Source organism: Alexandromys fortis, unplaced genomic scaffold, assembly GCF_014885135.2.
Source record: "Alexandromys fortis isolate MF-2015 unplaced genomic scaffold, M_Fortis_MF-2015_v1.1 scaffold_283, whole genome shotgun sequence".
NCBI lineage: Eukaryota > Metazoa > Chordata > Mammalia > Rodentia > Cricetidae > Alexandromys > Alexandromys fortis.
The window spans coordinates 803,580-828,357 of NW_026068164.1; the positions used below are offsets into that span (position 1 = coordinate 803,580).

The window sequence follows — 24,778 nt, forward strand, 5'->3', positions numbered from 1 at the left end:
TTGGAGATATCTCGTAAGGCTCTGGTTGGCAACAAAAGCAGTAAAACTCTTGGGGCTGGAGAAATGGCTCAAGGGTGAAGAGTTCTTGTTCTTGCAGAGGACATGCATTGAGTTCCCAGCACCCGCGGGGGCTCTTAACCGCCATCACTGTAGTTCCAGGGGATGAGGGGATCTGACACCGTCTTATATATGAGGACCAAACACTCATGAACACAAAATAATTTTTAAAGCAGTAGTCTTGGTGTCTAACCAAATAAATGAGTAACCTCTCCAAACTTGCTACTTAAATGAATTTATGCATCTAGTCTATATAATGTCTAAAATGTTAAAGCATGTTGAACTATCAGATCAGTGCTCCTTTCTAAGAAAACATTCATTGTAAATCATTTCTGCCGCCTTTTGGTGTCTTCATTTATTTTCATGGGTTTTTTTTCTACCCATGAGCACTTGAGAAGTGATTGGGACACCAGCTAACAGATCTTCCGATTTCTGTTCAGTGACAGATGCTTCTCTTGGGACTTGATTAAGATTTGTTCACATTCCCAAGGTTCTGTAGTCCCCGAAAGTTAATGTAACTGGCCTACAGGGATTTTTCTCCTCCACTTTACTTCTAGCTTTCTTCCATGTAAGTGGCATAGATTTTGCTACTCCTCCTTTTTCCTTAGAACTGCTTTTGTGCCTTTTCTCAATCTCTTCCTCTAGACTGAAAGAAATGATCTCCGAGGAAACTGGGAGATGTTCTTGCCCTTTTGTTTTCAGTCTCTGACTTTGATTTAAGGTCCTTGAAAGAAAAAGGATAAAATTCATACCTGGGTCTGGCCAGTACCTATCTAGAATTCCAATGCTCAAGGGACAAGACAATGCCTCTTAAAACTATAACAAAATGTCTGAACAATTCAGCCACACTGACTGAAACACTTTTAAACAACCTGTTTCCTCTGTAAAAAGAAGTAAACCTGTGACTTCTGGGTGTGGGTGGGCAGGCAAAACTATAAATTTGTATCCACCTTCTTCACGTTACCACATAAACTGCCAAGGAGAAGCCATTGTTAATATTGCTATTAATGTTCTGATACAATAAGATACTTGACATAGAAACTTATTCAAAACTCAACTTCAGGGATGGGGGTTAGCTCATGTGTAGAGCACTGTGCTCACACACATCCTTTGACTCCCTATACTGAAAAAAATCACATCACTGTATCTTTGGTTTTGCTTCTGGTGCCTGAAATGCCGTATATGTTTTCTTCCCATTACGTCGCATTTTAGTAAGCAACTATAAAGTTTGCTCCTTTTACTTTCTAATTATTTGATGAATTCATTTCTAAATAGCCTAATTAAATTTTCAATAACAATTCTATATAATAAAAAGTACATTTTAAAAATTGTTAATAATAATAGACTATCATGTCAGCCTCTGGCTGCATTATAAACTAAACAACATAATAAAATTAAAGAAAATAAAATCTTTCAGTGAATTCTATCAAAAGGAGTATAGTTATCTCCGTGTGAATAAATATCAAAGTTGTGAAATTTTTCAACACGAAAATAAACATTATTCATGCTTTAAGTAGGTATGCTCCTGTTGGAGATAAGTTGCAAATATTATCAATTTAACTTATTACACTCCCCAGTAGCCTACAAGTTGAGAAGGGCTCGGATATAACTCAGTGATGGAGAACTCTAGCATGTGTGAAGCCCTGATTTCAATGTCACACTCTTTCTAAAAAAAATGAACAGAGAAATCAAAGGATTAATATAAAATAAAACAATTCAACAGAAAGATACATTCGCTGACTGTAGTGGGTGCAGTAACTTCTTCCGACTCTGAGCGCCGCTGTTCACCTACGAGGAGCAAAACTCCGCCAGAGCCCAGTTGGAATTCTCAGGGTCCAAAGGCTTAAAATCTCTCAGTTCCTGCAAACCCGCTCCTGGACTGCAACAAAAATCACCCCGGAATTTAAGGTGCTCCATCTGCGGGAGACTCCTTAGCCATAGAAAGAAGAAAAGAACCAGGTGAAACACACACAGCGCGCCCGGCGGATCGTGGTCAGGAGACAATGGCCGCTCAAAGGAATCTCTCAGAGCGCACCAAACTGGTTTTCCTTTTGCTGTGGATGCCCTGGGAGTCCGCAGCCCGGCAGATCCGCTACTCTGTCCCTGAAGAACTAGAGAAAGGCTCATTTGTGGGCAATATCTCCAAGGACCTGGGGCTGGAGCCCCGCGAGCTGGCGGAGCGCGGGGTCCGCATCGTCTCCAGAGGTAGGTCGCAGCTTTTCTCCCTGAACCCGCGAGGCGGCAGCTTGGTCACGGCAGGCAGGATCGACCGGGAGGAGCTGTGCGCCCAGAGCGCGCCCTGTCTCGTAAGCTTTAACATCCTTGTGGAGGACAGGGTGAAACTTTTCGGGATAGAGATAGAGGTAACGGATGTCAATGACAATGCGCCAAAATTCCAAGCAGAAACTCTAGATGTAAAAATTAATGAAAATGTCGCATCAGGGATGCGTTTTCCTCTCCCGGAAGCTATTGATCCGGATGTGGGCGTGAACTCTCTGCAGAGCTACCAGCTCAGCCCCAATAAGCACTTCTCCCTAGGCGTTCAGAGTGGGGCTAATGGCGTCAAGTACCCGGAGCTAGTGCTGGAGCACACCCTAGATCGTGAGGAAGAGGCGATTCACCACCTGGTTCTCGTGGCCTCTGATGGGGGTAGCCCTCCCAGATCAGGCACTGTGCTCATCACTGTGACTGTCTTTGATACAAATGACAATGCTCCAGTCTTCACCTCACCTGAATACCGAGTGAACATTCCAGAGAACTTGCCTGTGGGCACCCAGCTGCTAAAGGTAACTGCCACCGACAAAGACGAAGGCGCCAATGGAGAAGTGACATACTCATTCCGAAAACTGCTGGATACACAATTGCTAAAATTCCAAATAGACAAAAATACTGGGGAGATAAAAATAGCTGAAAATCTAGACTATGAAGAAATGAGCTTCTATGAAATAGAAATCCAGGCTGAAGATGGAGGGGCCTATCTTGCAACTGCAAAGGTGTTGGTTACAGTAGAGGATGTAAACGACAACACTCCAGAGGTGACCATCACATCGCTCTTCAGTCCAGCGGCTGAAGATTCGCCTGCGGGAACTGTCATAGCCCTGTTAAACGTACATGATTTAGACTCTGGGCAGAATGGACAGGTAACCTGTTCCATCTCAGGGGATCTACCATTTAAATTAGAAAAGTCCATTGATAGTTACTATAGGCTAGTGACACAGAGAGCCCTTGATAGGGAACAGGTATCCTCTTACAACATCACTGTAACAGCCACTGATGGGGGAAACCCACCTTTGTCAAGCAAAGCTCACTTCACTCTGCAAGTGGCAGATATCAACGACAACCCTCCCACCTTCTCTCAGGGCTCCTACTTTACCTATATCCCAGAGAACAACCCCAGGGGCGCTTCCATCTTCTCAGTGACAGCCCTGGATCCCGACAGCAAAGAGAACGCCCAGATCATTTACTCTCTGGCTGAGGACACCATTGAGGGGACACCACTTTCTTCCTACATCTCCATCAACTCAGACACCGGCATCCTGTACGCTCTCTGCTCCTTTGACTATGAGCAGTTCCGCGAACTGCGGGTGCAGGTGACAGCTAGTGACAGCGGGAAGCCTCCCCTCAGCAGCAATGCGTCCTTGACCCTGTTGGTGCTGGATCAGAATGACAACTCACCAGAAATTTTGTACCCCATTCCACCCACTGACGGCTCCACTGGGGTAGAACTTGCTCCCCGCTCAGCAGAGCTGGGCTACCTGGTGACGAAGGTGGTGGCGGTGGACAGAGACTCCGGACAGAATGCCTGGCTGTCCTATCGTCTACTCAAAGCCAGCGAACCAGGGCTCTTCTCGGTGGGGCTGCACACGGGAGAGGTGCGCACCGCGCGGGCCTTGCTGGAGAGGGATGCCCTCAAGCAGAGTCTAGTGATAGCGGTACAAGACCACGGCCAACCTCCTCTCTCCGCCACAGTCACTTTGACTGTTGCAGTAGCTGACAGCATCCCCGATGTTCTGGCGGACTTGGGCAACCTGGAGCCACCGCAGGACTCTGAAACCTCAAGCCTCACCCTCTACCTAGTAGTGGCGGTGGCAGTGGTGTCCTGTGTTTTTCTCGCCTTTGTCATTGTGTTGTTGGCAATCAAACTTCGGCGCTGGCACGAGTCTCACGCGCTTCAGTCTTCCAGAGATGGACTGAGTGGCCTGCCTGCCTCTCACTATGTGGGCGTGGACGGGGTGCGCGCTTTCTTGCAAACCTATTCGCACGAGGTTTCCCTCACTGCTGATTCCAGGAAAAGTCACCTGATCTTTCCGCAGCCCAACTACGCAGACACGCTCATCAGCCAGGAGAGTTGCGAGAAAAAAGATCCTTTGTCTCTGTTAGATGATTCGAAGTGCCCTGTAGAAGATGCCCCTCTGGTGCCAGTGAGTGCTGATTTTACCTTTTCTTTAAACAGCTATGGTCAGATTTACATTTAGGCTCGAAACCGTGTGGTAGTAATAGTAGATCTCTACTTTAAAAAACACTTCCCTCGGTTCCGGCGACACATGCCTCTCGCTGAAACGTTAAAGAGTAGAATCTGGTGGCTAAGACTATTTTGGAAACTGTCATGAAAATCACTGAGATTGCATAAGGTTGTCATGAGTAGCCTTGCAGAACCTTGTGTATTGTGTTGTACAACATTGACAGTTCCTAAAAGGGAACCATTTTCATCTGGAAGTGTCTGTTGATTTTTGTGCCCTCCTCAGGGGCCATGTGCTGCAACCCTACCGCTTTAGAAAGCTCTTTTGAAGGCAAGTTTGTCAAAAGTAGGTAAATGTCAGAAACAAATGCCTTCACCCCACCAGATACACAAGCCAAGTTTATCGCTGTTCATTGCGGACATTAAGGACAGTCAATATGTCTTTGCAGTTATATTTTTCAAACAATACATGAATATACGCCTCAGAGATTTTAAGTTTTTAATTGATACTCGACCAACAATTTATAACTACGTGCTTAGGATCTTTATAACCACAATCATACCCATTAGCCCACTGTCTTTCCTTTTGCCTATAACTATGTAACATCTTATATGAGAGATACAGTCTTTTAATATGACTTTCCTAGCCCAACAATTCCAGGAATTTATATGGTTAGATTGAGGAGATTTTTTTTGTTCTCTTTGTCTTTTTTCCTTCACAATTAAACATGCCACTAAGTAAAGCTAAAATATAAATACGGATTTGGGAAGGATAATGTGTGTGTTCCCAAGAACAGAAGCTAAGCATGTATGATAAGGGTATTTCATCTTTAATGTAGAAGAAAACTCAGAGGAAACCCAAAAGTACTGGGTCAAAACTTTAAAATAAACTAAGAGCTAAGAGCAAAGGAAGAACTGGCATTTCTGCAGGGGATTAGAATTTAAGCAAAGATTACATGAAATCCTTCTAAATGAATGATTAGTGGAGATATTGGTGAGCACATTTAGTGCAAGAAAATAGTGATATATTTGGTTCAATCTTTGGATTCATTATTACTCTGCTGAAGTTACTAGAAAAAGGAGTGCTCTACCTAGTCTCAAATACACCTGAGACCATAACATTTTTGTGTCAACACTTGTTTAATTGTAGATTCCTGGGAGGTAAGTACACACCTGGAGTTATAACGCTGTTTAGTCATTGAAATTGTTGTTCTACATCTTTGTCCCACAAGAGTAATAATTATTATTCTGTGTACATTTCAGTTCCATTAATTGAAAAAAGCAAGCTTCAACAGAACTCTTTTGACAAAAATATTCTATTAAAAATCTTAAGAGCAATATTGAATATCCAGGATGACTGAATACAGCCAGGGTTGCATTAACTGACAAAGGTTGGGTTGATGACAAAAGATAATTACCCCCAAAAGGAGTGATAGTCATCTCTTACGGGTGGATGATTTGGGAAATGTGGGCCATGGTTTAGGGTCTGTGTACATTCCCTTTACTTTCTTTCATGCCTTTTTATTTGAAGGAAATAGTCCTTCAGTCTACCCAAAATGAGGATTTTTTACAAATTAAGCATAATATTTAACATTAAAAATTTTCAGGATGAAAACAAAAAAAATTAGAAAAAATAAAATATTTGGCTATCAATTTGCTTTTATATAAAATAAAAGATTCCTCAAAATATGAAATGCCAGACTGCAATTCCACTCAAAGCCTCTGGGCGCCGCTGTCGGCCAGTGCAGCGCAAGCTCCGAAGACCCGGATCCCTCGGTCTCTAGGCTGGAATTTCCTACGCAGAAACGAATACATTCCAAAGGGAACTCTGATTCACAGAGACTAAGACACCGAATCCCAGTCCCAAATTGGGGTCCCACTGTCCAGGACCGAACGCACCTCCACCTCGGAAGACTGCACTCTAACCTACTGTGAATAACCGAAGACCCAGAGAGAACCCGAGCCTACAATGGGAGGGAGCTGCGCGCACAGGCGGCGCCCCAGCCGCCCGCAGGTACTGTTTACACTGCTGCTGCCTTTGTTCTGTCCGGCGCTGGCCAAGCCGGTCCGCTACTCCATCCCAGAGGAGCTGGACCGCGGCTCTGTGGTGGGGAACCTGGCCAAGGATCTGGGGCTCAGTGTCCTGGAAGTGTCGGCTCGGAAGCTGCGGGTTAGCGCTGAGAAGCTGCACTTCAGCGTAGACGCGGAGAGCGGGGACTTACTGGTGAAGGACCGCATAGACCGTGAGCAGATATGCAAGGAGAGAAGAAGGTGTGAGCTGGAGTTGGAAGCCGTACTGGAAAACCCCTTGAATATTTTTCATGTCGTTGTGGAGGTTGAGGACGTTAATGATCACGCTCCTCAATTCCCAAAAGATGAAATAAACCTAGAAATAAGTGAATCCGTCAGTCCAGGGATGAGAACAATTCTAGAGTCTGCGAAAGATCCTGATATTGGTGTGAATTCATTAAGCAAGTATCAGCTAAGTCCTAACGAGTATTTCTCATTGTTGGTGAAAGACAACCCGGATGGTAGCAAATACCCAGAATTAGAAATGCAAAAGATGCTGGACCGAGAAACAGAGAGCACACACCATCTGGTGCTGACAGCTGTAGACGGTGGGGACCCGCCTCGAAGTGGCACCGCTCAGCTCCGAATCCGAGTGGTTGATGCCAACGATAACCCCCCAGTGTTCAGCCAAGATGTGTACAAGGTCCGCCTTCGGGAAGATGTGCCTCCAGGGATGGCCGTCCTAAGGCTGAGAGCCACCGATCAGGACGAGGGCAGCAATGCAGAGTTCACGTACTCCTTCCTGGGAGTGGCTAACAAAGCCCAGCAGCATGAGTTCTCTCTGGATCCCATAACCGGAGATATTGTAACTCGCCAGCCATTGGATTTTGAAGAAGTAGAAAGATATACGATTGATGTGGAGGTAAAGGATCGAGGATCTCTTTCTTCACAGTGCAAAGTAATTATAGAAGTTCTAGATGAGAACGACAACAGCCCAGAAATAATCATCACTTCCCTCTCTGACCAGATTTTGGAGGATTCCCCTTCTGGAATGGTTGTGGCCCTCTTCAAAGTACGGGATCGAGATTCCGGGGAAAATGCAGAAGTCACGTGCAATTTAAGTGGAAACAGTCCTTTTAAGATTCATTCTTCTTCCAATAATTACTACAAGTTAGTAACAGATAGCATCCTAGACCGGGAACAGACCCCGGGGTACAACATCACTATCACAGCCACAGATAGGGGCAAGCCGCCCCTTTCCTCCAGCACAACCATCACTCTGCACGTCGCTGACGTCAACGACAATGCACCTGTCTTCCAAGAGCCCGCCTATCTGGTAAACGTACCAGAAAACAACCAGCCCGGTACCTCCATAACCCAGGTCAAAGCATGGGATCCAGATCTGGGACCAAATGGCCTCGTCTCCTACTCCATCATCGCCAGCGACCTAGACCCAAAGGCGCTGTCATCATTCGTGTCCGTGAATCAGGACAGTGGAGTGGTGTTCGCGCAGCGCGCCTTCGACCACGAGCAGCTCCGCTCCTTCCAGCTGATACTGCAGGCCCGCGACCAGGGCTCTCCCGCGCTCAGCGCCAACGTGAGCATGCGCGTGCTGGTGGGCGACCGCAACGACAACGCACCCCGCGTGCTGTACCCTGCGCTGGAGCCTGATGGTTCCGCGCTCTTCGACATGGTGCCTCGCGCTGCCGAGCCCGGATATCTAGTCACCAAAGTGGTGGCAGTGGACGCAGACTCTGGACACAATGCCTGGCTGTCGTATCACGTGCTGCAGGCCAGCGACCCTGGGCTATTCAGCCTGGGCCTGCGCACTGGCGAGGTGCGCACAGCGCGTGCCTTGGGCGACAAGGACGCAGCTCGGCAGCGCCTTCTGGTCGCTGTGCGGGACGGTGGACAGCCACCGCTCTCTGCCACTGCTACATTGCTTCTAGTTTTCGCAGACAGCCTACAAGAAGAATTGCCGGACCTCGTCGATCATCCCTCCCCTTCCGACTCTCAGAGTGAGCTTCAGTTTTACATGGTGGTGGCCTTGGCCTTGATCTCAGTGCTTTTCCTCCTCGCGATAATTTTGGCCATTGCTTTGCGCTTGCGACAGTCTTCCAGCCTGTCAACCACTGCCTGCTTCGGGTCGGTTCTTAGCTCCAAGTCTCCACCTGTACTTCCACCCAACTACAGTGAAGGAACATTGCCCTATGCCTATAATTTGTGCGTGCCAGGAGATCAAGCTAAGCCAGAATTTAATTTTCTCACATCTGTTGGTGATTATCCAGCCGCACAAGATATTCTCAACAAAGATAGCTCCTCCTCACTGTTGGCTAACATTTTAACTACTAGTGTTGAAGCAGACGAGAAGACCTTTAACCAGGTATTTAATCTTATACTTTTTATACGCCGGTACCCCAATGCACTCCAATACAGTAGTGCTATTTTAAGGTTTCGTTTGTGTTTGCTTTTGTTTTTGTTTAGTTTTGAGACAGAAATCTATGTAGTCCTAGTTGTTCAGGAATTCTCTGTGTAGACCAACTGAGCTGGAATTCACAGAGATCCACCTGCCTCTGCTTCCCGAGTGCTGAGAATAAACGCATGACTCAACTGGCCGGCTCTATTTTTGGAGCTTAAAGCGCCTAAGGGAAATCTAGACCAAACTCATGGGTATCACTGTGTTTGGAAGGGATGTGAAAGCGTGACTCGGTGACAAAGCTCACGTGCTTCATGTGGAATATGCCCATTTCTATCCAGCACACACAAAAGGAGGTTGGCTGTGCTTAAATACATTCCTATCCAAGCATATTGAATTCTTTTTTTTTTTTTTTTGAGGGTTGCTTGTGTAGTATGCCCTAGTCCTGGCTTCGATTACTAATTCTCTCCTCCCTCTCCTTCTGCCTCCAACACACACAAGTATATGAAAATCTCACTTGAGTTTTTCATTAAAATGCCTTGCAGTTTTAGATATGAAATACAATTATATTTTATTACATTTTAAATGATAACAATAATGCTATTCAAAGTTTAAACGAAACATTTCGTCTTTATTTTGCTTGTTAAAAAACAAAAGAATTCACTTTACAAACAACTCTGGTGGGGACTGGAGAGATTGGCTTAGTGGTTGAAAGCACGGCTGCTCTTTGGCCGAGCACCCACAACTAGCGGCTCACCACTGCCTGAAACTCCAGTTCCACCTTCTCCCGGACCTCACGTGAACCCACATTCACATATGCGCATACTCAAAAAGACACGCGCATACCCACGGAATTCAAACATTAAAATAAAACTTGCATAAAAAGTATTAATAATAGCCATAATAGCCATGCCGTCCTACCTGCGGATTTTGTGGGCCATGCTATTTTCACATCCACAGATGTCGTCTCTTCCGTCAGCAAAACCAGTCGGAATCACAACTAGTCTGCGAATTTCCAGTTCAAGTAGTGTTCCGAAACGTTTTTAATTTAACAAGTCCATTTAATACTTACCCTTTTCATAAGTGCGCTTGACAGATTTTACATCACATCACTATTGTTTGCGGTTTTCAACTTCACAAATGTGTATGATCCACGGAAAAGGTGAGTGTGACAATTTCCTCTGCCACAGACACCAGGTTTTTCTTAGGGTTGTAATAATAAGATTGGACTCTAGGCGCCGCTGTTGACCAATCAAGGAATGGAAGAACAAAGCTATTGAGTCCTCCCGAACCTCCACCACACAAAGCTGAAAGGCATGGATACTCACGCATCTTAATTCTGGAAATAAGAACACCTTCGTTCGCTTCGGGATATATTTTGGATGCGGACATCCTGGGACCTCGTAGACACAAAAGGTGATTCAGAAAAAAATAAATAAATAAACCTGCGCAAGACCCCACGAAAGAGAGCTCACACCGGGCCATGGCGAATCAGCCTCAGAGACCGGTACGCAGCGCGCTGGTCCCGCTGTGCATTTTCCTGGGAACCTTGTGGACGTTTGGGGCAGGGCAGATGCGATACTCGGTGCCAGAAGAGACAGATAAAGGCTTCTTCGTGGGCAACATCTCCAAAGACCTGGGGCTGGAGCCATGGGAGGTTGCGGAACGCGGAGTCCGCATCGTCTCCAGAGACGCAGAAACGGAGCTTTTCGCTCTGAATCCGCGAGGTGGCAGTTTGGTCACCGCAGGTAGGATCGACCGTGAAGAGTTGTGTGATACGTTGCCCTCCTGCTTGCTAAATTTGGAGATTCTAGTGGAGGACACCCTGAAAATTTACGGAGTGGAGGTGGAAATAACGGACATTAATGATAACGCCCCCAGCTTCCGGGAAGAGGAGGTGGAGATCAAAGTCAGCGAGCAGGCTAGTCCTGGATCGCGATTTCCACTTCCTAACGCTAGGGATCCAGATGCGGGGATGAACTCCCTCCAGAGCTACCAGCTCAGTCCTAGTAGCTACTTTTCCTTGCAGGTGAGAGGCGGAACCGATGGGGACAAGAACCCAGAGCTCGTGCTGGAGGAAGGCCTGGATCGGGAGAAAGAGGCATCTCACCATCTTCTACTCACAGCCTTAGATGGGGGAGATCCCATCCGCAAGGGCACGGTTCCTGTTCGTGTGGTGGTCCTCGATGTAAATGACCACACCCCAAAGTTCACACAGTCTGTGTACAGAGTGAGTGTTCCCGAAAGCCTCAGCTCTGGAACTCGGGTGCTCGTGGTAAACGCCACAGACCCAGACGAGGGTATCAACGGGGAAGTGAGGTACTCGTTCCAGAAAGTGAAAAGCAAAGCTTCTGAAATCTTTCAGTTGAATCCTCAAACTGGAGAAGTTCTAGTCGGAAAGCCTCTGGATTTTGAAAAGTACAGATTCTACGAGATGGAAGTTCAAGGCCAAGACGGTGGAGGCCTCTTGAGCGCCGCCAAGTTGCTGATCACAGTTGTGGATGTCAATGATAACACTCCAAAGATAACTGTCACCTCGTCCATTAACTCCGTGATGGAAAATTCTCCTTCAGGTACAGTGATTGCTCTTTTAAACGTTCAAGATCAAGATTCTGGAGAAAACGGTCAGGTCACTTGATTCATTCCTAGTGGTCTTCCTTTTAAGTTAGAAAAGACTTACGGAAATTACTATAAATTGATAACAAGTAGTGAACTGGATCGGGAGCAGGTGGAGAGCTACAATATCACATTAATCGCCAAAGATCAGGGAAGTCCACCCTTGTCTACGGAAACTCACCTCCTGCTGAAAGTGGCGGATGCCAACGACAACCCTCCAGTTTTCACTCACCCCTCTTACTCTGCCTACATTCCTGAAAACAACCCGAGAGGCTCTTCCATCTTCTCAGTGACCGCAGTTGATAGGGACAGCAGAGAAAATGCCCAGGTCACTTACTCTCTGGCTGAGGACACAATCCAGGGATCACCTCTCTCCTCTTATGTTTCTATCAACGCAGACACCGGTGTGCTGTATGCCCTGCAGTCCTTCGACTATGAGCAGTTCCAAACCTTACAACTGGGAGTGACTGCTAATGACAGTGGGGACCCACCATTAAGCAGCAATATTTCGCTGACCCTGTACGTGCTGGACCAGAACGACAATACTCCAGAGATCATGTACCCCTCTCTCCCTACTGATGGCTCCACTGGGGTGGAATTGGCGCCCCGCTCAGCAGAGCCGGGTTATTTAGTGACCAAGGTGGTGGCAGTGGACAGAGACTCGGGACAGAACGCCTGGCTGTCCTATCGCCTGCTCAAAGCCAGCGAGCCAGGGCTCTTCTCCGTGGGGCTGCACACAGGCGAGGTTCGCACTGCCCGCGTCTTGATGGACAAAGATGCTCTCAAGCAGAGCCTTGTGGTAACTGTACAGGATCACGGCCAGCCTCCCCTCTCCGCTACTGTCAGACTTACTGTGGCCGTGGCTGACAGCATCCCAGAGGTTCTGGAGGATTTGGTTAGTCTGGAGACTCCCGCCAATCCTGACGAGTCAGGCCTCACCCTCTACCTAGTGGTGGCCATCACTGCAGTCTCCTGCATCTTCCTCATCTTTGTCATGGTACTACTGGCTCTCAGGCTTCGGCGCTGGCACTCCTCGCGCCTGCTCCAGGCTGCCAGCGGATTGGCTGGCATGCCTCCTTCGCATTTTGTGGGCGTGGACGGGGTGCGAGCTTTTCTCCAGACCTATTCCCACGAGGTTTCGCTCACTGCAGACTCGAGGAAGAGTCACCTGATCTTTCCGCAGCCCAACTATGCAGACACGCTCATCAGCCAGGAGAGCTGTGGGAAAAGCGAGCCTCTCTTGATAGCTGAAGACTCAGCTACCATTTTAGGCAAATGTGACCCGACAGATATTCAGGTGAGATAAATTTCTTTGCCTCCCAAATGTTGCTGTTTTGGCACAAGTCTTGAAGGGACTTTTGTTGAGCTGGTTATGAAAATTAGGCTTGGGTGAAAATAAGTACTCTATACATATATAGAACATTTGTCTGCTGGTTTGTGTACCTTACCATCATCAGATTAACACTGTTTTTTTCAGAAGGCTTTATCAAAGTCGATTTTTAGTGCTTGCATGTTTTCTTTTGATTTTATAAGGCTAGATCGATTCTCTTCGCTTGCTTTGTCGTGCATTAACTTCAGTACCGTTTTCTATCGTCATGATCCGTGACTGTCAATGTAAACTAACTGTGATTTAATTGGACGACTCATAGATTTTATTTCAACTTCACAGCCTCTCTATAGTCTACCATAGTTTGCTTCTAATGTGTAAATTTAACTCAGGAACATAGTCTCTGCAGCTTTCCTCCTTTATCTACACACTACTTATAGTGAGATTTTCTTCTGAGTACAGAACAATTCCATTTTGTTTTGTTTTTTGAAGGTTGATGGTATTTTGGGGTCCTGTTGACTACTTCAATTTTGTGTCGATGCTTCACCCAATCAAAACAGATGCATAACAGGACGTTCTTTGTTGGGAGAGGGAATGCAGGATCATTGTCTTAGGCTCCCTATCTATCCTACTGTGAATTCACTAGAATAACCTGACTGTTGTTGAGTCGATGTTGCTTCCTTTTTTTAACTGTAGTGTTGAGTGTAATGCTTTTTCTTTTTTTCCTGTTTTTTCTTCTCTTGTTCTTTTCTATTTTTCCTTTCCTTTTTTGGAATGCTTTTTAATGTTACAAATTCACATATAGAAATGCTTGTCCCATGCTTCTCAGAAAGTTTCAAAATCAGATTTGTTTATATGGTTTGTGGAGAGGGGAGTGGGTATTTGGATTGCATAAGTGATTGATTCAGTGGCCAATCATGTGCTTAGCATGTAAGACCCTTGGTGAAATCTCTAGCACAAGGGGGGTGGGACTTCTTCATCTCCTCCTCCTCCTCCTCTTTCCTCCTCCTCCTCCTCTTCCTCCTCTTTCCTCCTCCTCTTCTTCCTCCTCTTTCCTCCTCCTCCTCTTTGTGAAGTCTTCTCCTTCTTCTCCTTCATTGTCGTCTTTCATCTAGAAGTCTTGGATTCCAGCTTTCTTAAGCTCATTTTTCACTACACTTAAGCATATTCAATTGTGGTAATCAGAAAGAAAAAGCCCTTGCTATTGGAGCCTCAATACTTATTCAGTAATATGCATATTCTCTGAAGCAAAGGCAAACAACAAAGAGTTTTTATCTAGAAGATTTAATCACATGAATCACTTCCATGATTAAACTCTACATTCCTGTGTCACACCTGGAGACTTGATTCAAGTTATTTGTGCATTAATATTTCCTTTCAAGTGATGGTTTGCACTTAGGAGTTGATCTTAATATAATTCATTGTAAATTTGGTGATTGAGCACAATTCTTCAACTGTTGTTAGTTCTTACTACATATGCCTAAATTTGTCTTGAAGCCAAGAAGACTATTTGAGTGTTTTGAGTAGTGTTTATACGTATGGAATTCCAAACTCAAAAGGGAAAAAAATCTTAAGATACTACACTTGAACTAGAATTAGATTATTCAAAATGCTATGATTGGTAGGGAGAGATTGCACTGTATTTTAAAGCACAATCTAAATGAGTTGGGGAGCTGTGAACAGAACTCTGAAAGCTGATTTGCAAGTCGCTCAAGATTCAGTTGGGATGCACCATATAGTTCATTTAAATAAAAGGGTAAAAGAGAAAATGCGCTCACATGTCATGTCATTAAATTCTTAAGGGTGAACAAGCATTTAACAATCCCTGTAATGCGTCTATATTATAACTAGAAATAATTTATGACGCTGATCATCTTTATTTCAAAATTGCCCTCAATAGTATGGAGTGCCCTGTCTCTAGCAATTATGCATGTGTCTGAAGATGATACCTGGTGTCATTTCACCACTGTCAGGTTTTCCCAAACCACTTGGTGGGGCTATTTTTCCACGTGGTCTTGAGAAGAGTCTTGCCTGGTTCTTCCACTGTGTGCATTTCCTCTGACAGGAGAAGACAGGCCTTTTAATCTATCATTGCTTGGTTAATAGCTGTGCTACAGATTCCATCTCGGGGGGTTTTGTTCAATAGCAACACTGGAAAACAAATTCTAAACTCATAAACTCCTTTGTTGCTTTTGTCCCAACATAGCTCCGTATACCTAATCCCATCGAATCTGTAAAGGCTTCTGGTTGCAATTTTAAGAGTGAACTCTGGGCGCCGCTGTTGTCCAGTTCGCTGTAAGAGCTGACTCCCAGGCTCTACGGGTTGAAATTGTGAGCGTTCACTGGAGGCTTAAAGAGTGGGGGGACTTGAATCTTCTGCTTAGCAAATCAAATTAGAGACTGTGAGATCCCCAAACTTGGAGGGAGCGTTTGGGTTTCCTTTGTGGTGGAAGTAATTCGTGAAGCCTCCCCGCTTCACCCGGGAACCTCTGAGAAGGATGGAGCCCAACGTGAAGCCAGAGAGCAGGACCCGGTGGAGGCAAGTACTCTTTCCGTTCTTGCTGCCTTTGTTCTGCACGGGGCTTTCAGAGCAAGTCCGATATTCTATTCCCGAAGAAATGGCCATGGGCTCGGTTGTGGGAAACCTCGCTGTGGAGCTGGGGCTGCCTGTTCGGGATTTACGGACTCGAAACCTCAGAGTTATCGCAGAGAAACCGTACCTTACTGTGAACCCTGAGAACGGGAACATAGTTGTGAGCGACAGAATAGATCGAGAGTTACTGTGCTTCCAAAGCTCCCTGTGTGTCCTGCCCTTAGAGATTGTGGCAGAAAATCCCCTAAACGTCTTTCACGTCAGCGTGGTGATAGAAGACATAAATGATAATCCTCCCCACTTCCTCCAAAATAGTGTTGTTTTACAAATCAATGAACTTGCAATTCCAGGCACCAGGTTTGGCCTGGAATCTGCCATAGATGAAGATGTAGGACCTCACTCCCTCCAGAGTTACCAGCTCAGTAAGAACGAGCATTTCTCTCTGGTGGTGAAGGACAAGGCTGAAGGCAAGGATGCCCCAGAATTAGTGTTAGAGAAGCCTTTAGACAGGGAAAAGCAGAGCTCCCTGCTCTTGGTCCTGACCGCGGTGGACGGGGGAGAACCAGTACTAACTGGCACTGCTCAAATTCAAATCGAGGTCACTGATGCTAATGATAACCCCCCAGTGTTCAGCCAAGACTCCTACAGAGTCAGTCTGAAAGAGAACGTGCCCTCAGGCACTTCTGTGCTAAAGGTGGTGGCCAACGACCAGGACGAGGGTGTCAATGCAGAGGTCACCTACTCCTTCAAATCAGTAGGAGATGATATTAGAAATAAGTTTATCCTAGATTACCAAAAAGGAGAAATTAAATCTGAAGGCCCTATAGACTTTGAAACCAAGAGAACTTATACCATGAGCATAGAGGCCAAGGACGGTGGAGGCATGGCCTCAGAATGTAAAGTTATTATAGAAATTCTCGATGAAAACGACAATGCCCCGGAAGCAGTTTTTACTTCGGTGTCCAATTCTATAACTGAAAATGCAGAGCCTGGGACAGTGGTGGCTCTGTTCAAAACATATGATAAAGATTCAGAAGAAAATGGAAGGGTGACGTGCTTCATAGAAGAAACGGTTCCTTTTAGAATTGAATCTTCTGCCAGTAATTACTATAAGCTTGTAACTGATGGGGTTCTGGACCGGGAGCAGACTCCAGTGTACAATGTCACCATCGTCGCCACTGATAGAGGCAAGCCACCCCTCTCCTCCAGCACAAGCGTCACGCTGCACGTTGGGGACATCAATGACAACGCTCCAGTTTTCCACCAGGCCTCCTACTTGATCCAAGTGGCCGAAAATAACCCGCCTGGTGCTTCCATTGCACAAGTAAGCGCCTCCGACCCGGATTTGGGGCCCAATGGCCATATTTCCTACTCTATCATAGCCAGCGACCTGGAACCTAAATCGTTATGGTCCTACGTATCCGTGAACCAGGACAGCGGGGTAGTTTTTGCGCAGCGCGCCTTCGACCATGAGCAGCTGCGCTCCTTTCAACTGACACTACAGGCGCGCGACCAGGGCTCGCCTGCGCTCAGCGCCAACGTGAGCATGCTCGTGCTGGTGGGCGACCGCAACGACAATGCACCACGCGTGCTGTACCCAGCGCTCGAGTCCGATGGTTCCGCGCTCTTCGATATGGTACCGCGCGCCGCCGAGCCCGGATACCTGGTCACTAAGGTGGTGGCGGTGGACGCAGACTCTGGACACAATGCCTGGCTGTCGTATCACGTGCTGCAGGCCAGCGATCCTGGACTCTTCAGCCTGGGCCTGCGCACTGGCGAGGTGCGCACAGCGCGTGCCTTGGGCGACAAGGACGCGGCTCGGCAGCGCCTTCTGGTAGCTGTGCGTGATGGTGGGCAGCCACCGCTCTCGGCTACAGCCACGCTGCACCTGATCTTCGCTGACAGCCTACAAGAGGTCCTGCCAGACCTCAGCGAAGACCCTCTGCCGTCAGACCCCCAGAGTGAGCTTCAGTTTTACCTGGTGGTGGCCTTGGCCTTGGTCTCAGTACTCTTTCTTTTCGTTGTGATTCTGGCCATGGTCCTTCGTCTTCGACAGTCCCACAGTCCTGCAGCCTCAGACTGCTTTCAGTCTGGCCTCTGTTGTAAGACTAGACCAGGGGTTTCTCTCAACTACAGTGAGGGGACTCTGCCTTATTCCTACAATCTCTATGTTGCCTCCAATAGTCAAAAAACACCTCATTTTCTTACCTTAACGCCAGAAATGATCCCTCCGCAAGATCTTTCAATGCAAGCTTCTGTAGAAGTGAGTGTCACCGAGGAGAACAAGACACTCTCTGATTCTCTCGCTTCTACCCACGTGAGTTTCAATGTGCCTTTCATTCGCAATTTGTTTAATTTTCATATTCGTTTGGAATGATTTTTTTTTAACAGGGTCCAGTTGTCCTGGAACTCACTGTGTAGACCAGGTTGGCATTGAACACACAGAGGTCCTCCTCCCTCTGCTGGAATTAAAAGTGTGTGCCACCACATCTGGCTTTGAAAGAAATATCTTCAAGCACATTTTACTCACAATCTCCTGTTTGATTTGCACAATCTCACTTCCTTTCCTGTCTTTTTTCTATGGGCCAGTAACTGCCACCATTAGGCTTCAGGATTTTGCAATGTTTTATCCATATACATCAAAAATCAAAACATTGAAGTATTATGGCTCACTGCCGTTCAAGTAATCTAAACTGTGTGTGTGTGTGTGTGTGTGTGTGTGTGTGTGTGTGTGTGCTATGTGGAGGTCAGAGGACAACTTTTGGGAGTTGGTTTTCTATTTCTACCTTGTGAGTCCCAGGAACTTCTCAGATTCAGTTAGGTTGGGCAGCAGGCGCCTTTACCTGCTAAGCATCTTATGCTGAGCCTACTCAAATATAAACTGAACTATACTTTTGTTCCTCTGTAGTTGTTTCTTGGGAGATCAATATCTTGAGCATATGAGGCTTTTTCTTTATTAATATAAATTGAGAAATACTATGTACAAAAAGGTTCTCAAATATGATGTGATAATAATTTGGTAATGGTGTTCAGATATATTAAGGGTTCTTTTAATCTCACTTTTATGTCTGGTCTTTTCCCACAAGTATCTGTAAGTTTCCTTCCAATTTTATTTTCTGGCTACCTGAGGCTGGAGGCTAGCTCAGTTAGAGTTTATACTTAAGCACTGGAGATAGCTAAGGTCCACTGTCCTAAAGCCATCATCAAACACAGCTTCTAGACACATGAAATATGTCCTCTCCTAGAATCTTTTCTACATTCTGATGTGCTTCTAAATGTACGGCCAATAATTCTCAGTTACTAAAATTAGGTCGGTTACCCAAGACAAGGTAATTTTATAGTATTCTTCAGATTCCTAGTTTTCTTACTAAGTCTTACTCAACACCAGAGATCTACTGAAATTTTGACTTATTGGGCAAAAATAGGAAAACACAAACAGCTACTGAAAATAATTTCAAAGAAGTGGGTTTGTAGGTAAAATATGAGAGAACTAAAATGCTCACTGAACAGTCCACTACTGATGAGTCTTTCTGTCTCCATCTCCACTTGAAGAACAGTAGATGGAGCTGTTCAAGGTACACGACCAAAGTAATTCTCTCCCTTAGTTCAGGACTGTGCAGTAATTGGTTCAGACTCTGAGCGCCGCTGTTCAACCAGGGAGGAAAAGGCAGCGAAGTCCTGCTCACTGACTTTGCGTGCGCCTAAAGCACAATGCAGATAGATTGAGACAAAAACACCTCTCCGAGGAAACTGGCCAGAGGAGCTGGTCCCACCTCCTAACTGTTGGGTTCCAAGGCCTGAAAAGCGGATTCTGGTTTAAGTGGTCAAAGGCAGGATTGGAGATAATCCTCAAGTGACAATGATCCCTGCGCAATGGAGCCAGGATGGAAAAGGGCTGGTCTTGCTGGCTGTCCTCCTCGGGATCCTGTGGGAGGTCGGATCCACCCAGATACGCTATTCAGTTCCTGAGGAGCTGGAGAAAGGATCTAGGGTGGGCAACATCTCCAAGGACCTGGGGCTGGAGCCCCGCGAGCTGGCGGAGCGCGGGGTCCGCATCGTCTCCAGAGGTAGGACTCAACTTTTCGCTCTGAACCCGCGGAGCGGCAGCTTGGTCACCGCGGGCAGGATAGACCGGGAGGAGCTGTGCATGGGGTCCATCAGTTGTCAATTAAATCTAGAGATTCTGATGGAAGATATAGGGAAAATCTACGGAGTGGAAGTAGAAGTGCGGGACATTAACGACAATGCTCCCTACTTCCGTGAGAGTGAATTAGAAATAAAAATGATTGAAAACGCCGCCGCTGGGATGCGGTTCCCTCTTCCCCACGCTTGGGATCCAGATATCGGGAAGAACTCTCTTCAGAGCTACCAGCTCAGCCCGAATGCTCACTTCTCGCTGGAGGTGCAGAAAGGAGCTGATGGTAACAAGTACCCGGAATTGGTGCTGGAGCGCGCACTGGACCGCGAGGAAAAGGCGGAGCACCTCCTGGTCCTCACCGCTTCCGATGCGGGGGACCCAGTTCGCACTGGCACGGCGCGCATCCACGTGACAGTCCTAGACGCGAACGACAACGCACCTGTGTTTGCTCGGTCCGAGTACCGCGTGAGTGTGCGGGAGAACGTGGCTGTGGGCACTCAGCTGCTGCAAGTCAATGCCACCGACCCGGACGAAGGAGTCAACGCGGAAGTGATGTATTCCTTCCGGTATGTGGACGACAAGGCAGCTAAAGTTTTCAAGCTAGACCGTCATTTGGGGACAATATCAACAATAGGGGAGCTGGACCACGAGGAATCGGGTTTCTACGAGATGGAAGTGCAAGCAACCGATAAGGCGGGATATTCTGCACGGGCCAAAGTCCTCGTCACAGTCCTGGACGTGAACGACAATGCCCCTGAAGTAACCATCACGTCCCTCACCAGCTCCGTTCCAGAAAACTCTCCCCGAGGGACATTAATAGCCCTTTTAAATGTAAATGATCAAGACTCTGGGGAAAATGGGCAGGTAGTCTGTTCCATCCAGGAGAATCTGCCCTTTAAATTAGAGAAATCTTACGGAAACTACTATAGTTTAGTCACAGACACAGTCCTAGACCGAGAACAGGTTACTAGCTACAACATCACAGTGACCGCCACTGACAGAGGAAGCCCGCCCCTGTCAACCGAAACTCACCTCTCGCTGATCATAGCAGACACGAACGATAACCCACCCGTCTTTCCTCAGGCCTCTTACTGGGCCTACATCCCAGAGAACAATCCTAGAGGGGCCTCCATCGCTTCCGTGACCGCCCACGACCCCGACAGTGACAAGAATGCCCAAGTCACTTACTCCCTAGCTGAGGACACCCACCAGGGCGTGCCCCTTTCCTCCTATGTCTCCATCAACTCAGACACTGGTGTCCTGTACGCACTGCACTCCTTTGACTATGAGCAATTCCGAGACCTACAACTGCAGGTTATGGCGCGTGACAGCGGGGACCCGCCACTCAGCAGCAACGTATCTCTGAATCTGTTCGTGCTGGATCAGAATGACAATGCCCCCGAAATCTTGTACCCCACTCTCCCTACGGACGGTTCTACTGGGGTGGAGCTAGCGCCCCGCTCAGCAGAGCCTGGCTATCTGGTGACGAAAGTGGTGGCAGTGGACAGAGACTCAGGACAGAATGCCTGGCTGTCCTACCGTCTGCTCAAGGCCAGCGAGCCAGGGCTCTTCTTGGTGGGGCTGCACACGGGCGAGGTAAGCACGGCTCGAGCCCTGATGGACAGAGATGCACTCAAGCAGAGCCTCGTAGTGGCTGTGCAGGACCACGGCCAGCCTCCTCTCTCCGCTACTGTCACGCTCACTGTGGCGATCGCCGACAGCATCCCCGACGTCCTGGCGGACCTGGACAATCTGGAGTCTCCTTCTACCTCCGAAAGCTCAGGGCTCACGCTCTATCTGGTGGTGGCCGTGGCGGCGGTCTCCAGCGTCTTCCTGGTCTTTGTTCTGGTGCTGCTGGCGCTCAGGCTGCGGCGCTGGCACTCACTGCGCCTGCTCGGGGCTGCGGGACCCGGATTGGCTGACGTTCCAGCCTCTCACTTTGTGGGCGTAGACGGAGTGCAAGCTTTCCTGCAGACCTATTCGCACGAGGTCTCCCTCACTGCGGGCTCCCGAAAGAGTCATTTGATTTTCCCGCAGCCCAACTATGCAGACACGCTCATCAGCCAGGAGAGCTGCGAGAAAAGCGAGCCTCTTTTGCTATCGGGTGATTCAGTATTTTCTAAAGATAATCATGCATTAATTCAGGTGAGTCCATTCTGAGCTTGTAGCGAACTATCTTTCTCGTATAGATGATTCATGGGTATCTGGAATTAATAAAGCAGTCACCAACAACAACCTAGTCCCCATATTTGGTTTAAAGGATACACAAACATGATATTGTTGCCCGCAACTATTGCATGATATAAAACAGTTTCTACTTTGTATTACTCTGTGCCCTATAACATGGTAGCTTAGTTCACCAAAGATAATGCTCTTTCCACATTTAATTCTTTTTCCTTTTGATCACGAGGCATCTTTATGTCGATTATTTGATGCCAGTTTAGCTGTTAGGACTACAGAAGTTGTGGGTGTAACTCAAAACTCAGAGGTAGAGACTCGCCTGTATGGAGACCCTAGATTCAATCCTCAGGATAGGCTGAGGAAACACGAATACCGCTAGAGTGAAGAAACAAATTTTAATGGAAAGTTACAGTTGCTTGTCTTTCTTTTAACCTCCCTTTCTGGGGATTGAACCAAGATCTGAGCTAAACACTTTACCTCTGGGCTAACACGTCCCTAGCCCCAATAGAATGGCCTTTAATTGCATTTAAATCTGCTAGTGAATCCATATACTGCATTTAATGCCCTTTAAATAGTAGTATGTCTGGTCATTAGGGATCATACATATATTTCTTGTAAAAGTTGCTTGTACCTGTGTGTCTGTGTCCGTATGAATGTATGCACACATACAGAAGCTGAATGAAGGAACTGCGTGTTCTCTATCGCTTTCTGCCTGTTCATTTGAGGCAAGCTCTTTCCCTGAACCTGGGACTCACATTTTATCACTAGTCTGGAAGTCAGCAAGCCCCAGAAGTCCCCTGCTCTGACCCCATGGAGAGGGTTATAATCCTCCGTGGGACGCCCCAGCTGGTTTCATGGCTGCTGAGATCCAAATGCCCAGTGTGCATGACTGCGCAGCAGGCACTGTAGACGCCTCTGGTCTCTTCAGCTCCGTACTTAGACTTTCTTGATATAGTTTCGTGTTTTCAGTTGTTTGACTTCCAAGTATGGTGAATTTTATCTCCTACACGCTTGAAATTTTTCTCAAATATATGATTTATGTGTTGTCACGAGGAAGAACTGTAAAGGTATTTCATCTGTTAGACATTTCAGTAGTGCAGTATGTGTATAATTATAAAGTTAAACATCTCTCTTATCATTTTTACCTGCACCAATGATATTTAAAATATCCAGAATTCACCAATGTATCACAAGCACGAGTTATTATTGCCATTTACACAGTGAAGAATTTCTCGAGCAAAAGCCTTTAAGATTTAAATGTTTTCAACGTCATATACTCATTCTTCACTAAGTTTCCCCTTTCACAAACAAAATTTTCTGGAAAGTGTAGGTCCTAAGTGCTAACTTAGAACGTGTGGGGTTTTTCTATTTATGTGTTGTCTATCTATTAAAAACATAATAATTGGTTTCCAAATTTATAAAAGAGATTGGTGATACTTAGAGAAGGAAGGGTAATCCAATGGCCCCCAAATAAAATAAGATCCCATTGGAGTGAACTCTTTTAAAACACTTTCCCTCAATTGCAATACTGGGGAGCAGAGACCGGGGAGTTCACTCCAATGGGATCTTGGGCAACTTTACTGGAAGATGATGACAAAAACCAGAGAGTTGGAGGTTTATGTTTTCTCTGTATGCAAATGGAACCTCAAAGCCCACCCCACGATAACACAGCTCCTTCAACAAGGCCACACCTCCCAGCTCTTCCCAGACAGTTGCACTCAAACATTTGAGCCTATGGAAGCCATTCTCATTCACACTCTTAATCAGGTCTTCAAAACAAGCAATTATACGGATAAAGGGATCACGTAGTTATGTGTAGAAGACGAGAGAATGGATTTAAAAACAAGAGTATGTCCAGGTTGAATCCTGAGAAGCAGCAAGTGTAGATGTCAAGTGTGTGGTTGAATATTTGGTCACTGTTTCATCTGTCCAGATGGGTGGGTCCTCGCAAGACTGAGCAAGATAAGTGTTCTGGTAGCCCTGTGCTGGTCTGTTCTGGTAGCCCTGTGCTGGTCTGTTTTGGGAGTTCCTGGCTAACCTATCCCAGATTTATTTTTCTTCTTGATCTATGAGACCATAAGAAGTACCCTATACCTCTCTGCACCCAGCTGTGTCTGTAATGTTTTTTTTTTCTGTTCAATTTTTGTCTGTTGAATTTTACAAGTGGTAAAATTTAGGAGGATTGCATAGGCTAAAGGATCCTTATCATTCATAGAGAAATCATTGAGCATTAATGTCAAATGTGCATAAAGTCCTCAGCACTGAAAGTTTGACATCAGTAACATTAATGATATAAGGCCAGGTGAGGTGGTGGCACACGCCTTTAATCCCAGCACTCGGGAAGCAGAGGGGGGGGGGGTGATTGCCACCCAGGTGAGGTGGTGGTGCACGCCTTTAATCCCAGCACTAGCAGAGGCAGGAGGGGATTGTCACCCAGTCTGATGACCCACATAATTTCACTTGTTTACTTGTTTAGGAATCAGCGTCCCATGTACCATGGACTGGCCTCAAACCCCAAGCATAACTAAGGCTGGTCTTCAATTCTTCATTCAATTGCCTCTACCTCCCACGTGCTGGGATTACAGAAGTGCACCCCCGTCCAGCTAGTCATTTTTCTAGTATCATTCTTTGATGGGGAATGTATCTGTTCATCACCACCACCACATAATCCATGTGCGTGCCTCATGCTTGTAATTCCGGCATTCAGGGGGTGGAGGCAGGATGAGCCAAAACTCAAGTCCATCCTTAGCTACACAGAGATTTCTTTAGAGAGAGTATCATATAACCCAGGCTGGCATGACTCTGAACTTCTGATCCTTCTACCTCCACCTCCCAGTTATGAGATTACTAGCATGGGCCACCCATGCTGTTTATGTGGTGCTAGGATCAAACCTAGGGACTCTGTGTGTGCTAGGTATGGTGGTTAGTTTTCATTGTCAAGTTGACAAAATCTAGAATCTAGAGGGTCTTAGTTAGGAATT

At 46.6% G+C, this 24,778-nt stretch overlaps 1 protein-coding gene across 25 annotated transcripts in view; it reads left to right on the plus strand.

Moving 5' to 3' along the window:
• Window positions 1-24,778, plus strand: part of LOC126491964 (protocadherin gamma-C4) — a 182,201-nt gene that overhangs the window by 96,376 nt on the left and 61,047 nt on the right. Inside the window, exon 2 of one of the 25 annotated variants that reach the window (XM_050127986.1) lies at window positions 6,531-8,909. The exons of 19 other annotated variants lie outside the window; for them this stretch is intronic. In XM_050127986.1, the coding sequence (XP_049983943.1) occupies window positions 6,531-8,909 (2,379 nt within the window). Of the gene's footprint in view, window positions 1-1,619; window positions 4,479-6,268; window positions 8,910-10,019; window positions 12,856-13,989; window positions 17,796-17,838; window positions 21,762-24,778 lie in introns of those variants that run through there. 5 more of the 25 variants (XM_050127998.1, XM_050127985.1, XM_050128009.1 and 2 more) reach the window with 5 other exon arrangements.